The sequence below is a fragment of the Meriones unguiculatus genome, chromosome 6 (genome assembly GCF_030254825.1).
Source record: "Meriones unguiculatus strain TT.TT164.6M chromosome 6, Bangor_MerUng_6.1, whole genome shotgun sequence".
In the NCBI taxonomy this organism is placed as follows: domain Eukaryota; kingdom Metazoa; phylum Chordata; class Mammalia; order Rodentia; family Muridae; genus Meriones; species Meriones unguiculatus.
This window is the reverse complement of record NC_083354.1, coordinates 121,058,851-121,072,727: the sequence shown is the minus strand read 5'-3', so window position 1 is coordinate 121,072,727 and position 13,877 is coordinate 121,058,851. Positions and strand designations below refer to the sequence as shown.

The following is a 13,877-nucleotide window of genomic DNA, read 5'->3' as shown; positions in this document are numbered from 1 at the left end:
TTCTTTAGTGACTCAAACTTGTGTCAAGTTGGCAAAAAAACTAGGCAGCACAAGGGGTGTGTCAATGTGTGAGAGAGAGAGAAATGTGTTTTTGTGTGAGAGAGGGAAGTGCCACAGTGAGTCATGTGATAGGGAAAATCTCAGTGTCGGTCCCCACCCTGCTCCTAGTCGGAGACAGGCTCTCCTGTTCATTGCTGGGAATGCTGGGCTATGCCTCCCCTGTCTCTGCCCATCTCACTGTAGCAGTACAGGGATTAGAGATGCTCACTATAGCCTCACCCAAAGAGGTTTCCTCTCTTAAAGTAGAGGCTTCTAAAGTAGGCTTTTAAAGCTTAGAAGGGACAGTGAGAACATTTCTTTGAGAAAAAAAAAAAAAAAAAAAAAAAAAAAAAATATATATATATATATATATATATATATATATATGACAGGATGGCATTTAAGTAAATTAATTAAGCTCTTTGATGCTATTACCAATACTAAAGAAACTCAAGGCACAGTTTCAATTAAAGGAGAGTAAATTAGAAAGAAGAAAATGTTTTCTTTTTGGAGAATGAGATAAACTCCAGAATTCATGCTGTGGAGAGCTTTTGAGACAAATAGTGAGTGTGAATTTGCAAATGGGATGGATCATTTTATGACTGTTAACATAAAATTTGAAGCTCTGAGCCAAGATTGTGATTTAAAGATAATAAAATCTCATGCTTCAGGGTTTAAGTTAATCACCTGCAAGGGCTAGGAAGGATTTGCTTCCCAGAAGTAACAATGTACAATAGAGGAGGTGCATAAATTTTGTTTAATTTTCAATGCATCAAGTATTGGTCAGTACTGAAAACAAGAATCAAATTAGATGGACTATTAATTTGATTTGGTCCAGCAACTCTTATATTATTGCTTCCACTGAGTTTTATGTCTTGTGTTTATACTTTGCTATTTTAAATAACAATTAGTTTTACAATCTTTCATTTTTATAGCATATATCATACCAAAATGGAGGCATTTATATCCTCTGCAGAATCATCTTCATTATACAAAGTAAATGAGAATGAAGTTCTCTTGGATGGTCATCAATGTGCTTAATAAGAACTCTCTTAAGGCAGTTAGTCCTATACCCTTTGTGTACTTTACATATTTCAAAAGAAGTCTCCACTCTAAGTCCCAAAAGGTCTCTGCTGCTGCTAGCTTTCATTTTTCCCTAAAGAATACATCATCTAAATCCCATGGTTCAAATACAAGAGGAAAGAGAGCATAGTTAGAAACCAACAGTAAAAAAACATCTGTCTAGACCTTAAAACATTTTTTTAAATTCTAAACAACTTAAGCCTAAATGAAACTATGCCTGTCTAGTCTTCAACTCCATCAGAGACTTGAGAAAAAAAATAAAATTATTACTTACATACATAGTGCAGGCAAGCAGCTCCCAAAACTAAGAAATGACAGAGACAGTTTACTGCCTGGTCAGTCACCCATTCTCTCTATATAATGTTGGAGCATCATCTTCAGCCTTCTGGCCCAATATAAAATATAAGATATGATAGAGAATGACTTAGGTACAAAACTTTTGACTCATCTAGACAGGATAGATGGCATTTTCTTCATGGTTGGCAAATACAAAGGAGCTATATATTTTGAATATAACCTTTATGTCTGAGTTTCCTGATTGTTTCATAACTGTTCTTATAAATAACTGTGTCTTATAAATAAATAAAATCCATATGCAAAAAAAGAAGAAAAAGAAACCAATGGTAAACAACAGGTCAACCTGTTTTGTGGTAGAGCCCTTACCTAGCATGCATGAAGTCTTATGTCCAATCTCCAGAACTGAAAGAAAAAAAAAAGATTAAAGAGCACATCTCTCTTCTAAAAGTACCAAAATATTTTTCTCAGTTCACACTAGTAATACCATGTTTGTCAGATGATTGACATGAGATACTGCAAAATGAAAAGGTTGAATGTAGAAATAAAATTTAAGTTACTCAACATATCTGAGAGAGTAATTCTGATTTCTAACTCATTTCTCACTCCATAGAAGGTATGGAGACCCTCGATGTGGTGCAGCTGATTGGCAGAATTGTTGTATTGCTTTTGCATTTTCATTGGAAGAACAGTGAGGAAATACTAAATTTGTGATTTCTTCACATTACCATTTAGTGAGATTATGAATTCACGACTGTTCGCTGTCTGAAATGAATGTATTCTACCTATCTCCAATACAGGTCACTATAATTAATGGGTGGTAGTCACACTGCTCTAATTAATAGTAGGTCAGAAGTGGAGCTACAGGCTGGCTTTTCCCCAACTAAATGACTGACCTTTGCATAAAGACACAAATTCTCTACATTTTGGTGGGACTCTGCAAGCATCCCGATGAGGTCCTATAGCTACCCAAACATCACCTGAACAAGGATGCCTCCAAAAGACATGCAGCTGTGGAAGGAGGAAACTCACAAGCCTAGATCCCAGACAAAGAACCACAGGCAGCTGAGGAATGCTGAGGGCAGTACAGTCTTCCCCAGGGAACAGCACAATAATTGTTCATCTGATATCCAGCCGGTCTGCCATGAAAATGCACAAACAGGGAACATTATATGGACTGAGCAGGTTGTATTTATGTGCTCAGGAATCAACAATTAAATAAAATGAGGTGATGGATGTGAAAGAGAGCAAGGAGGGGTACATGGAAGGGCGTGGAGGGAAGAAAGAAAAGGGAGGTGATATAATCTCAAAAAGCTTAATAATTATTCTTAATTAAGCAATGAAGCTGAAGGGTAGTATATGTGAACAAAAAGCAGCATGAAGTACTGACATTCCTTCTCTTCCAGCCAGTGTATAGCTCAAGCTAAAAATAAAAAAACAAACAAGGTAAACAATCTGACATACAGAAGGGTCTTCAGGCCTTGAGATCCTTCTGTAGTCCTTGAGATGCAAGAGGCTATAACTAGGTGACAGTCGTCAACAGAGACAGCAGAACCTGAGTCAGGCACTGCCCAAGGACAGTCAGTCATGCATTCATTCAACAACATGTTCTTTGAGCTCTTCTAGCTGCATGAATCATAGAGAACCGGGTCCCCACAACTAGGATCTCTTTCTTTATCCAGGACATCTTAGCAAAAAGACAGTTTAGTAAGAGAACTCATACGGGAGGCTCTTTAGTGGATACAGAAGTGTCTCAACAGTAATATAGTAAGAGAATGCCTACTTGAGTGTCTGTGGTGGATATGGAAATGGCCCAACAGGTTGTTTGGCACATGATATTCTACTGTTTGCAAAGCAAGGAGGAGAGAAAGTAACAACAACCCCTAGCTTCCTGAAGCTCTCCCTCTGTGTCAAAAGTTGCATTTCAAGTGTTCTCTAAATTGTTTTTAGAAATCTACTTAGTTTGAAAAACACAATAGCCCTGGTGAGAAAACGTTCCTGGTATTCCAGAGTAGCTCAGGGTGCTGGCTGGTCTGTATATTGTTTGTTGTGAAGAAGATAAATGACAAGATACAGAATGTTTTGCACTGAATTATCCTTGAGGAAAAGAGCCCTTCCATACTATGAAAGCTCTTTCATGGGAAGGGACCTCCAGTCAACTCCAGATCACCTCCTCCAAGTTCTGTGTTTCAGGTAGGTGTAGTTTTCAGCAGTGGAGTCTTACCTTAGAGTTCTAGGAGGCAATGGAGGACAACAGCCAGAACCTATGTTGTTTGGAGAGTTTCTTGAACTTCTCTGACTAACAACTCAACCTGGTCAAGAAGTTTTCTATGTCTGGTATTGGGGCTTTTGTTGGGTAGTCTATGGCTCACAGGGTAAGCATTATGTCCCTGTGTGACGTAACTCCCTTTAACTACACACACACATGCACACACACTTATACAAACATTACATATGCATTTTAAGTAGGTTTATAAAATAATATTTCTCTTGTAGAGGAATTTTAATCCAACAACACAATTGCTCTGGCAAGGGACCATATCGAAAGACCTTCTAGCTCTGTGTGATCCAGCTGGAATGCAGACACACTCTGAATTACCATAAGATCTGGCTGGAATATAGGCATACCCTTAGTACACACCTTTAATCCCAAAGAATGAAGGTAAACAGTTTATAGAAGAAAGCAGCCATGTTTGAAAGTAACATCTAGAGTTCTTTATGTATTCTGGATATTAGCCCTCTGTCAGATGTAGGGTTGGTGAAAATCTTTTCCCAGTCTGTAGGCAATCATTTTGTTCTGTTGAGTGTCCTTTGCTTTACAGAAGCTTTTCAGTTTCATGAGATCCCATTTATTCATTGTTGATCTTAGAGCCTGAGCTGTTGGTGTTCTGTTCAGGAAGTTGTCTCCTGTGCCAAGAAGTTCTAGGCTCTTCCCCACTTTTTCTTCCAACAGATTTAGTGTATCTGGTTTTATGTTGAGGTCTTTGATCCATTTGGACTTTAATTTTGTGCATGGTGATAGATATGTGTCTATTTGCATTTTGCTACATATGTATATCCAATTAGGCCAGCATCATTTATCAAAGATGCTATCTTTTTTCCATTGTGTTGTTTTGGCATTTTTGTCAAAAATCAGATGTTTAGAGGTGTGTGGCTTTATTTCTGGGTCTTCGATTCCATTCCATAGATCCACCAGTCTGTTTCTATGTCAAAACCATGCAGTTTTTATTAAGGTTGCTCTATAGTAGAGCTTGAGATCAGGGATGGAGATAACTCCAGAAGACCTTTTATTATACAGGATTGTTTTAGATATCGTCTGAAAGTCTCCACACAACAGGAGATCAAAGCAGATGCAGAGACTCACAGCCAAACTTTTTGCAGAGTGCAGAGAGTCTTATGGAAGAAAGGGGTATAGAAGGACCTAGAGGAGACAGAAGCTCCACATGGACACCAACAAAGCCAAAAAATCTGTGCCCAAGGGGCCCTGAAGAGACTGATTCACTGACCAAGGACAATGAATGGAGAGGCTCTAGACCCCCTGCTCAGATGTAGCCTATAGGCAGCTCAGTCTCTATATGGGTTTCTGAGTAAGAGGAGCAGGGGCTGTGTCTGACATGAACTGAGTTACCTGGTCTTTTATCACTTCCTCCTGGTGAGGCAACCTTGTCAGGCCACAGAGGAAGAGGATCCAGGCAGTCCTGATGAGACTTGATAAGCTGGGTCAGATGGCAGGGAGGAGGACTCCCTTTCAGTGAATTAGGGGAAGGAGAAAGGAGGGAAGAGAAAGGGAAGGTGAGCCTGTGAGGAGATGAGATGCAGGGCTATAATTGGGATATAAAATGAAAAAAAATTGTAAAAAATAAAAGTAAATAAAGAGAAAGAAAAGAAAGTGACATCTAATTGAAGGCCAGACAAAGTGATGAAATAGAGAAAGATTTGAGTAAATGAGTCATAGATAAAATATGCCCAACTCTCATGAAAACAGGACAGGAAAGAGACGACTTAAAAGCTCATAGGGAGAGAGATGAGAGTTCTTGTGTGTGTGTGTGTGTGTGTGTGTGTATGTGTGTATGTGTGTTAAGAGTTATTTTTTATATTATTTTAAAAAAATTATTACAGTTTATTCACTTTGTATCCAGCTTTAGCCCCCTCCTTTATCCTTTCCCATTCCCACCCACCCTCTCCCACTCTTCTTCTCCTATGCCCCACTCCGTCCAATAATAGGGAAGTTCCTCCTCCCCTTCTATCTGACCCTAGTCTATTAGTTCTCATCAGGACTGGCTGCGTTGTCTTTCTCTGTGGCCTGGTAAGGCTGCCCCCCACCCCTTTACTGAGATTTTTTTACCACAACAGTTTTATAGAGACATGTTACAAAGAGAACAAGCTGGAAACAGATGAAAAGAAAATGAGCCAGAGAATGAGAAATAAGAAGATTAAAACATTTTGCCAGAATTAGTTTGAGGTTAGGAGGAGCAATTCAGTCAGAAGCCAGAGAAGTCAATTTGCACCAGTCAGCTTGGAGAAGAGTTTGGGCCAGAACAGGAGTTGAACCAGCCAGCAAGTGTTCAGAAAGAACTAGAAAGGCTTGGAAACAGCTCTCATCTCATTCTCTCATCTGAGAAAATAAAAACAACATTTACATTCCCTACTTTTTTCAAGCACATTTAGTATTTTTCTCTCTCTCTCCTTCCTTGCAATCCCTTCATTACTATTTCTCCCTTCCCTCCTCAGTTTAGCTCTGCCCCTCATATTTTTTTCCTCTCCTTTCATAACACCTGTGTCCTATTATCCCCTTATTTAGAGCTCCTCTCCCTCATTCCCATGGTACTGTTGCCTCTGTAGCCTCTGTGGTCACATCTGGTCATGTACCCAAGCATAAGATTCAGAGCTGGGAGCCACAAATAATTTTTTAAAATGAATGTAGTATTTCTCTTTCTAGATACGGGTTACCTCACTCATGTGATATTTCCCAGTTCCATCCATTTACCTGAAAATTTCATGATTTCATTTTTCCTTTATAGCTGAATAGTATTCAGTAGTGCGTATGCGCCACATGTACATTATTTATTCATCAGCTGGAGGACGTTTAAGTTCTTTCCATTTCTCAGATATTGTGGAGAGATGGGAATGAACTTGGTTGAGCGAGTATCTACGTAAAAGGATGTCAAGTCCTTTGGGCACATGCCAAAGATTAGTACAGCTAGGTCATTTGGTGGATCTTTGTTTAGCTTTTTTGAGAATTCTCCACAGTAATCTACATGATGGCTGCACGAGTTTGCAGTGGCTGCACGAGTTTGCAGTCCGACCAACAATGAATGAGGATCTTCCTTTTCCCACATCCTCACTAGCAATGTTGTCAGCTGTTTTCTTGATCTTACCCATTGTGACTAGCATAGGATGAAATTTCAAAGTAGTTCTAATTCGCATTTCCGTTGTTGTTAAAGATGCTGAACACTTTTTAAAGATATTTCTGCCATTTTTATTTCTCCCTTTGAGAACAATCTGTTCAAATCTGTACCTACAAACCACAACAACCAGCCTGACAAGATATCCCTAATGTGGCAATATTGGCACTTATATTTCAGAGGTAACCAGCAACTGCCTAATTGAATTTATTTGATCAATAGGGGAAGACTCCCCCCTGGTACTCCAAATGTAGACAACGACCTGTATCTAAAAAAAGGTCATAGATCCTAGAAGAGAATCTGCTACAGCCATTTCCCTACATTAGTACATTTTCTAACTGTATTTTAAATACTTGTACCCACAGATAAGTGTAGTTTGCACCCTTTGGTCTTTGCAGCCAGTCCTGAAGATACCTGAAAAACCAGGGTCAGATGAAAGGGGAGGAGGTCCTCCCCTATCAGTGGACTTGGAAAGGGGAAGGGAGGAGATGAGAGAGGGAGAGTGGGATTGGGAGGGAATAAGAAAGGGGGATACAGCTGGGATACAAAGTTAATAAACTGTAATATTAAAAAATAATTAAATTTTTTAAAAAGTGTCAAAAAAAGAAACCACTTTTGAAGCAGACAGAGGTAATTACAGAGATCTGCAACAGGTCAAAATGCAGAGTGTCACTGTTGGGTGCCTAGCCCTGATTGCTACATCTGCAACCCAGCCCCTATGCACAAGTGAACAAGGAGTGGAAAGAGTATAAGAGAAGAGGACCAAGACCAGAGAACCAGGCTGTGGTGGCACATGCCTTTATCCCCAGCACTCGGGAGGTAGAGGCAGGTAAATCTCTGAATTAGAATCCAGCCTGCTCTACAGAGAGAGTTCTAGGACAGCCAAGGCTGTACAGAGAAACCCTACCTCAAAAAAGCAAGACAACAAGAAGGAGGAGGACTGGGACATCTGATTTGACATAGTGCCTTCTCTATAGACAAAACACAGATGCTGACACCATGAAAGCTCAATGGTATGGCTGCCTGAACAAGATCTGCACAATTACCTTAGTTAACTTGCCAGCGTAGATGGGAGAAATTTTACAGAGCTAGATGGAGAGCCACAGACACTAATGACTGCTAAGAGGGCTGAGAAAGGGCGAGTCCCATTTCTTCAGGGACAAGTCACCTTATAGGCTATCCAGTCCCAAGTGGCCAGCCAGCGAGAATAAAAGGGCTCAGTGTGTGTGTGTGTGTGTGTGTGTGTGTGTGTGTGTGTGTGTGTGTGATGAATATATGGCTTTCCTAAATTTTCCCTGTTAAACTTTTAGTTAACCCTTTGAACTTTGCCTTGAATTATTAACTGTCTTATACAAGAATTTAAAAGCAGAAGTAAAACAGACTAATTAGAAGTTTCCTTTAGTGCCCTTGGGAACTACATTTTCATAAACTCTTTCTGTCTGCGGTCCCTTTCACAAACTCCTGCTGAACAGTTTTTGGCATTTTGAGATTACTGTAGAATGCATGGAATACAAACTTGTATTCCAATTCTACTAGTAAAAATGGGTCTTGGGTGTGGGGGGGTGATGGCTCTTTGGGCATGCCGTTCTATAAACTCCGTAGAAAACTTAACCTCCCTGAGCCCAGATTCCCATGGTTTGGGGTGTGTGGGAGGGTCTTTAGTTCACAGTGCTTCTGACTGGCCTGTGACAATGAAGGGGCCTGGCTTGAATTCCTCCAAGTGACATTCTCTGCCTATGACCTGTTGTAGCCTTTGTCCTTGTCTTCTCATCGTGATGTTTTCACACATCCATTCATATTAGCACAGGAAGTCATGTTGTAGTTGTGCTGGGTTTGTTTGGGCAGCTGTACTGCTGGTCTTCCCTGGTTTCGGCATCCACGATGTGTCCAGAGGGTGCTCTCTTGGAGCAGATGCCCTGGTACACTTCTCTTACTCTCTTTTCACTCCCTCTTCAGGGACGTGCCCTGAGCCTTGTGTAAAGGAGCTGTGTTAGGAACCCCCACAGTGACACTCTCTGCATTCTGGCTTGTTGTGGTCCTCTGTAATAGTCTATTTTCCTTTTCCATCATGACATTTTCACACATGCACACATTTGGCATATTTTCTAAGGGGTCATTATATATCCTTCCTGCTAGACAGTAATATGTGGTTGAGAACCACTAACCACCATAGACAAAGGCAGGGAAGCCAGCACACACATGAGCATCATTCTTCCTGTGAGTGGTTTACTTTCCCTCCATCTCTGGGAGGGCCTGCACTAGGCTGCTTACAGTGCGTCAGACTGGCCTGGGATGATGAAGCTTGGGAGCTTATGTTGACTTCCATCCATAGTGCGGGCTATGTATAGAGGGTAGCATTGCCCAGACAGAAGGGACATCAAGGCCCTCATGAACACACAACCCCTGCGTTGCTGAAAGAAGATTCATCCCTGGCTGTAGGTGATAGTGTGGGCTTAAGCAAAGAGATGACTTGTGAACCAAAGAGGCAGGTCAAGGTTGTGGCGTAAGAGTATATGTGAATCCCCAAGACCATCTGGAAAAGGTGGCTTTCTTCTGTAGGAGCACAATTGATTCCGCCCCTCCTGTTGCATTCACACCCATCACTTCCATCCCCATTTCTTCTCTCAGAAAATGAAGAGCTAGGTTCTACCCCGGGAGGTAAAGCCACAGGGTTAATCTTTGATTCCTTTCAGCTTCCACTGAAATGCCTGGTTTTTAAGTCAATTAAAAGGTTATTAGGTGTGGAAAAATTAGGGCAAGATTATATTAATTTATGATGGAGTCTAAAATATCAAAGAGAGATTATTTTTATCCACTTCGTTAATAGGGACAATTTATCACCAACTCCTTTAAAAAAAATCAAGATGAGTTCTGCAGTTCCTTTGAAGACATTAATATGATTTTTCCATGACTCTGGTAGGTGTTTTAGACCTCTTCCATAACCACCGCTATCAACCATCTTTCTTTTCTTTGTGGAAACATCTGGGGCCATGGTTCTGGGAGGACACAAAGAAAAGAAACTAAGCATGGGATCAGTAGGAGAGCTGCACTGAATTACTTTGAAAGTGAGATACCTTAACAGTGATAATGATGTCCTCCTGCATCTTTTTATCTTTCCTTGGATGACCAAAATAGTCAGTCGGAGCAGAGCGGTTAGGCAAAGGAAAAGGAATGAAATGTCATTACAGCTTGCTTTAGATTTCATAAAAAGTTAGAAACCCAATGTTGTATAAGTTGTGTTAAAAATAACGACAGAAGAAATCCTTAGAAAAGAGACGCAAGAACAATAATGGGTGTTGATTCTCATGAAAGTCCTTGAGAAAATTCACAGACATCCTGGGAACCGCATCATGCCCCTAACATTGCTCTCCTTTGTTCCTTCCACAGAGCTACAGTGACCCTGTTGACGTTAAGTCATCTCAGCCACCCCAGCTGGTCAACTCCAAGCCGTCAGTGTTCCACGGGCCCAGCCAGGCCCACTCAGCTCTCTACCTAAATTCCCACTATCACCAACAACCGGGAATGAATCCTCACCTCACCGCCATGCATCCAAGCCTCCCCAGAAACATAGCACCCAAGCCGAATAACCAAATGCCAGTGACTGTCTCCATAGCCAACATGGCTGTGTCCCCACCGCCGCCCCTCCAGATCAGCCCGCCTCTCCACCAGCATCTCAGCATGCAGCAACATCAGCCTCTTGCCATGCAGCAGCCCCTTGGGAACCAGCTCCCCATGCAGGTCCAGACTGCCTTACACTCTCCCACCATGCAGCAAGTAAGTCTACGAGAGCTCTGCGGACTTCCAAAGAGCCTGGGGAGTGCGGGCTGGGAGGGTGGACGGCTGTCTATCAAGCGAAGGGTAGTTATTCTATTGAAATGGAGAACTGGGGATATTTGACAGACTCACATCTGGAAAACATAATTTATGAGCCGTGGATTGTCAGAATCAGGCATTGATAGCAATTCCTTTCAAATCACTGGTTTCTTTCATAAGATATCAACTCGGTGTTCCCTTGCTGGTGGCCCTTTGTTTCTGGTTTGTTTCTTTAGTGCCAGCATGGGCTAAGATGCCTTGGGTATCGTGGATTTTGTTGAAACCGCGTCCATAATTTCTTTCTAATGTCATTAGGAAATGAGGTTTTCTTGACTGGAATGACCCTTGAGTTCAGTAATTGGTATAAAGTAAAATCAGATTTAATACCACATTTAGCAGAGCCCCAAACACACTAAGAACCAAACAGTAATTGAACTTCATTTACAAATATATACAAAGAGCCTGGAGTGAGTATTTTGCCAATATGTGACAGACTTTGAGTTTAATCCCTAGCATTGCAAACGCAAGACTGTGGTGGCAAGGAGGGAGGATATCTGTCTTCCGCACAAAAACAAAAACAAAACAAAAAAAAAAAAAAAAAAACAGGAGTGCTTTCAGGATGATTTGTTTAGTTTTTACATGAAATCAAATTTTCTTTTCATATTTTTTAGATTGTTATCTTCTTTCATAATTTGAAAATTAGGAACATACTCTATAAACTCAGTGGAACATAGAATATTGAAAAACCCTGAAAGCCCACTTTAGAAAATAGGCAAAGGTAAAACCACAAATCATGGCACACGTAACTACTGCCTTTACCATTCAATTATGCTTCTCCTAGAGTTGTGAGAAAACACGCAGGCACAGTCTCCTGCAAAATTCATATCTAGCTGTTTGTACACAGTATGCATGCCTTCCCTAGGAAAAGTAGGAAGAGGGAAGGCAAAGGGACAAACTATTGTGTAGGCAGTCTAAAATGTATTATGATTATTATAGACAAGGTTTCTGAAAGCTGACTACAGCAAACCCAGGACTCAGTTCTCAAATTCTCAGAAAACTTGCAGGCTGGTGCTGGTCCTGTGTTCGTTTTGTAGATGCAGAAGCTGAGACTTCCCACATTACAGTAATAAACTCACAAGGTGAGAGCTGGGATTCAAATGCAGATCTGATCAGAACTGAGAAGCCTCGCCCTGAGTGGTCAGGGACTGCCTTTCAGCCTTGAGCTTTCTTGCAGATTGTTAACAGATTTCTATCAGAAAGCCTGTGTCCTCTAAGACTTTAGAGGGCTTTCAAGTCTTAGTTACTTTTAAAATCAAACCTTCGATGAAAAACAAAGGAATTCATCATCTCACTGCCCCTTGGTTCCTAAACCGAGTACATTAATAGCTAACTCTCCTACCTGCGCATCACGAATTGCTGAAGGTTACTCACTGAAGGGAAGACCAAGGTGGTAGCAGCTTCCAACCCCAGACATTACTCACAAAGAAATGGACGCTATGGAGTGCCTTACATTTTAGCAATGGTATTTGCATGAAGAATAAGCCATCTGAGATCTGTCACCTTCACTGGGCTGGGCAGGCACCTGGTTGCAGGTGTCCTGGGCTCCAGGCTTGTGTGCTGATCACTATGCTGGAGTTCAGCTACTACTTCCCAACAAAAAGAGTAAAAAGACACAATCCCACCCCCACCCCCCCAGGCAGAGGGACAGCGCTATCCAAGAAGGAGACTCTTTCCTAATTTGTCCACTCAGGAATGTCTCCCTCTTTTCCGCATGTTAAAACCTTGGATAACATAAGGGTCGCCGTGAGTCGTTTTCAGCTATTTCAGAATTATAAAAGGCTCCTTGTAAATCCTCAAGAGATTTATTCCAACACACAAAATCTTAATATTGGGGGGGAGGTAATAACTCATATTGCTTTGAACAAGGTATTTGTATCAGTCTATAAGTCAGCTTTGTTAATGTATCTTAAAGTGTCTGGGGTTGGAGACCATAAAAAAAGACACTGGCAGGAACTCGGGGGGGAAAAAATATAGCTACTAAAAATGGCATTGACTAAAATCACTTCCAACAATGCCTTGACTTTTAAGTAAGTAACTATGGAATAATAAACCTTTAAGGAATTAAATGAGTAATATGTTATACTATATAGAGGAATTGTAGATTTGGCTGTTACGTGTAAATTCCTTGGAAGCTTTTTAAAAATTTGATGTGCCAAAAATAATTTAAATGAGTCCTGATGTGTGCCAGGCACTGCACGGACCCTTAAACTTAAGTGATCTTGGAGTCCAGCTCCCTTGGAGTTGGAGCATGGGAGTGATGAGAACAAGACAAGAATGAAAACCCCATGGCAAAGATACAGAAAGACACCAGCCAATGGGGGAGGGGCAGAGAGCACGTTCATAGCCCTCCTTAAGGGTGACAGAGACCAGGGATGCAAAAAACAGGCGACATTTAAACCATGGCAGGTAGGAAGGGTGTGAGGATATTCCGGCAAAGAACGATAATCAGGAAAGAGGTTCACGGGTTGAAAATGATAGGGACGCTGTCTCAGTCATGAGCAGGTAAGCGGGGCAGGGAGCCTGAAGATTAAAGAGAACGGAAACTCATGTTAGCTGACCACCCTAGAGTCCAGATGGAAAAGTTGGCACGTACTGATGAGATGTAGTACATTCTCAAATTTGTTGGGTCCACTCTTCACATCATGAATAAGATTTTAGCCTGTAGATTCAAGTCCACCTGCCTGATTCATCACCCAGTCCATCTTCATCCTGGAGCTGTTTGCATCCTAATTTGCTGACCACACTCCTATCTAAGTACCAAAAGAGAAAACGGGACAAAATAAAGATAATGGCTACTGTACTTTTTAAAAGTGGCCTCACATTTCAGTATTACTTCACGTACTTTATCATCCCCCTGAAAATGAATGTTTCCAACAACAACAAGAATAAATTGTTAATGCACCAGGAATGATAGTTCCATTATTTTCCTGAAGAATATCTTATACATTGAGCCCATGAAACTACTTTTTTTGTTTCAGTTTTCCTTCTGTCTCTCAGTGCACTTTTATTGTTGAATGAGGTCAAGAGGAAAAAAATCATTAATATCTGTCAACTTCCTTTATAACCTTAAGAAAAAAAATCTTTGTATGATATCACAGACAGATTTTCAATTTCCTTGTGTAATAAACAGCTGCTTTAGGATTTGGGTGTAATTTAAAGGTTTTTTTTTTTAAATCACATTGA

At 40.9% G+C, this 13,877-nt stretch overlaps 1 protein-coding gene across 3 annotated transcripts in view; it reads left to right on the top strand.

Moving 5' to 3' along the window:
* Tox (thymocyte selection associated high mobility group box) overlaps nucleotides 1–13,877 on the top strand; it is a 309,256-nt gene that overhangs the window by 291,128 nt on the left and 4,251 nt on the right. For all 3 annotated transcript variants that reach the window (XM_060385956.1, XM_060385957.1, XM_060385958.1), the window contains exon 7: nucleotides 10,209–10,595. In XM_060385956.1, the coding sequence (XP_060241939.1) occupies nucleotides 10,209–10,595 (387 nt within the window). The remainder of the gene's footprint in view (nucleotides 1–10,208; nucleotides 10,596–13,877) is intronic.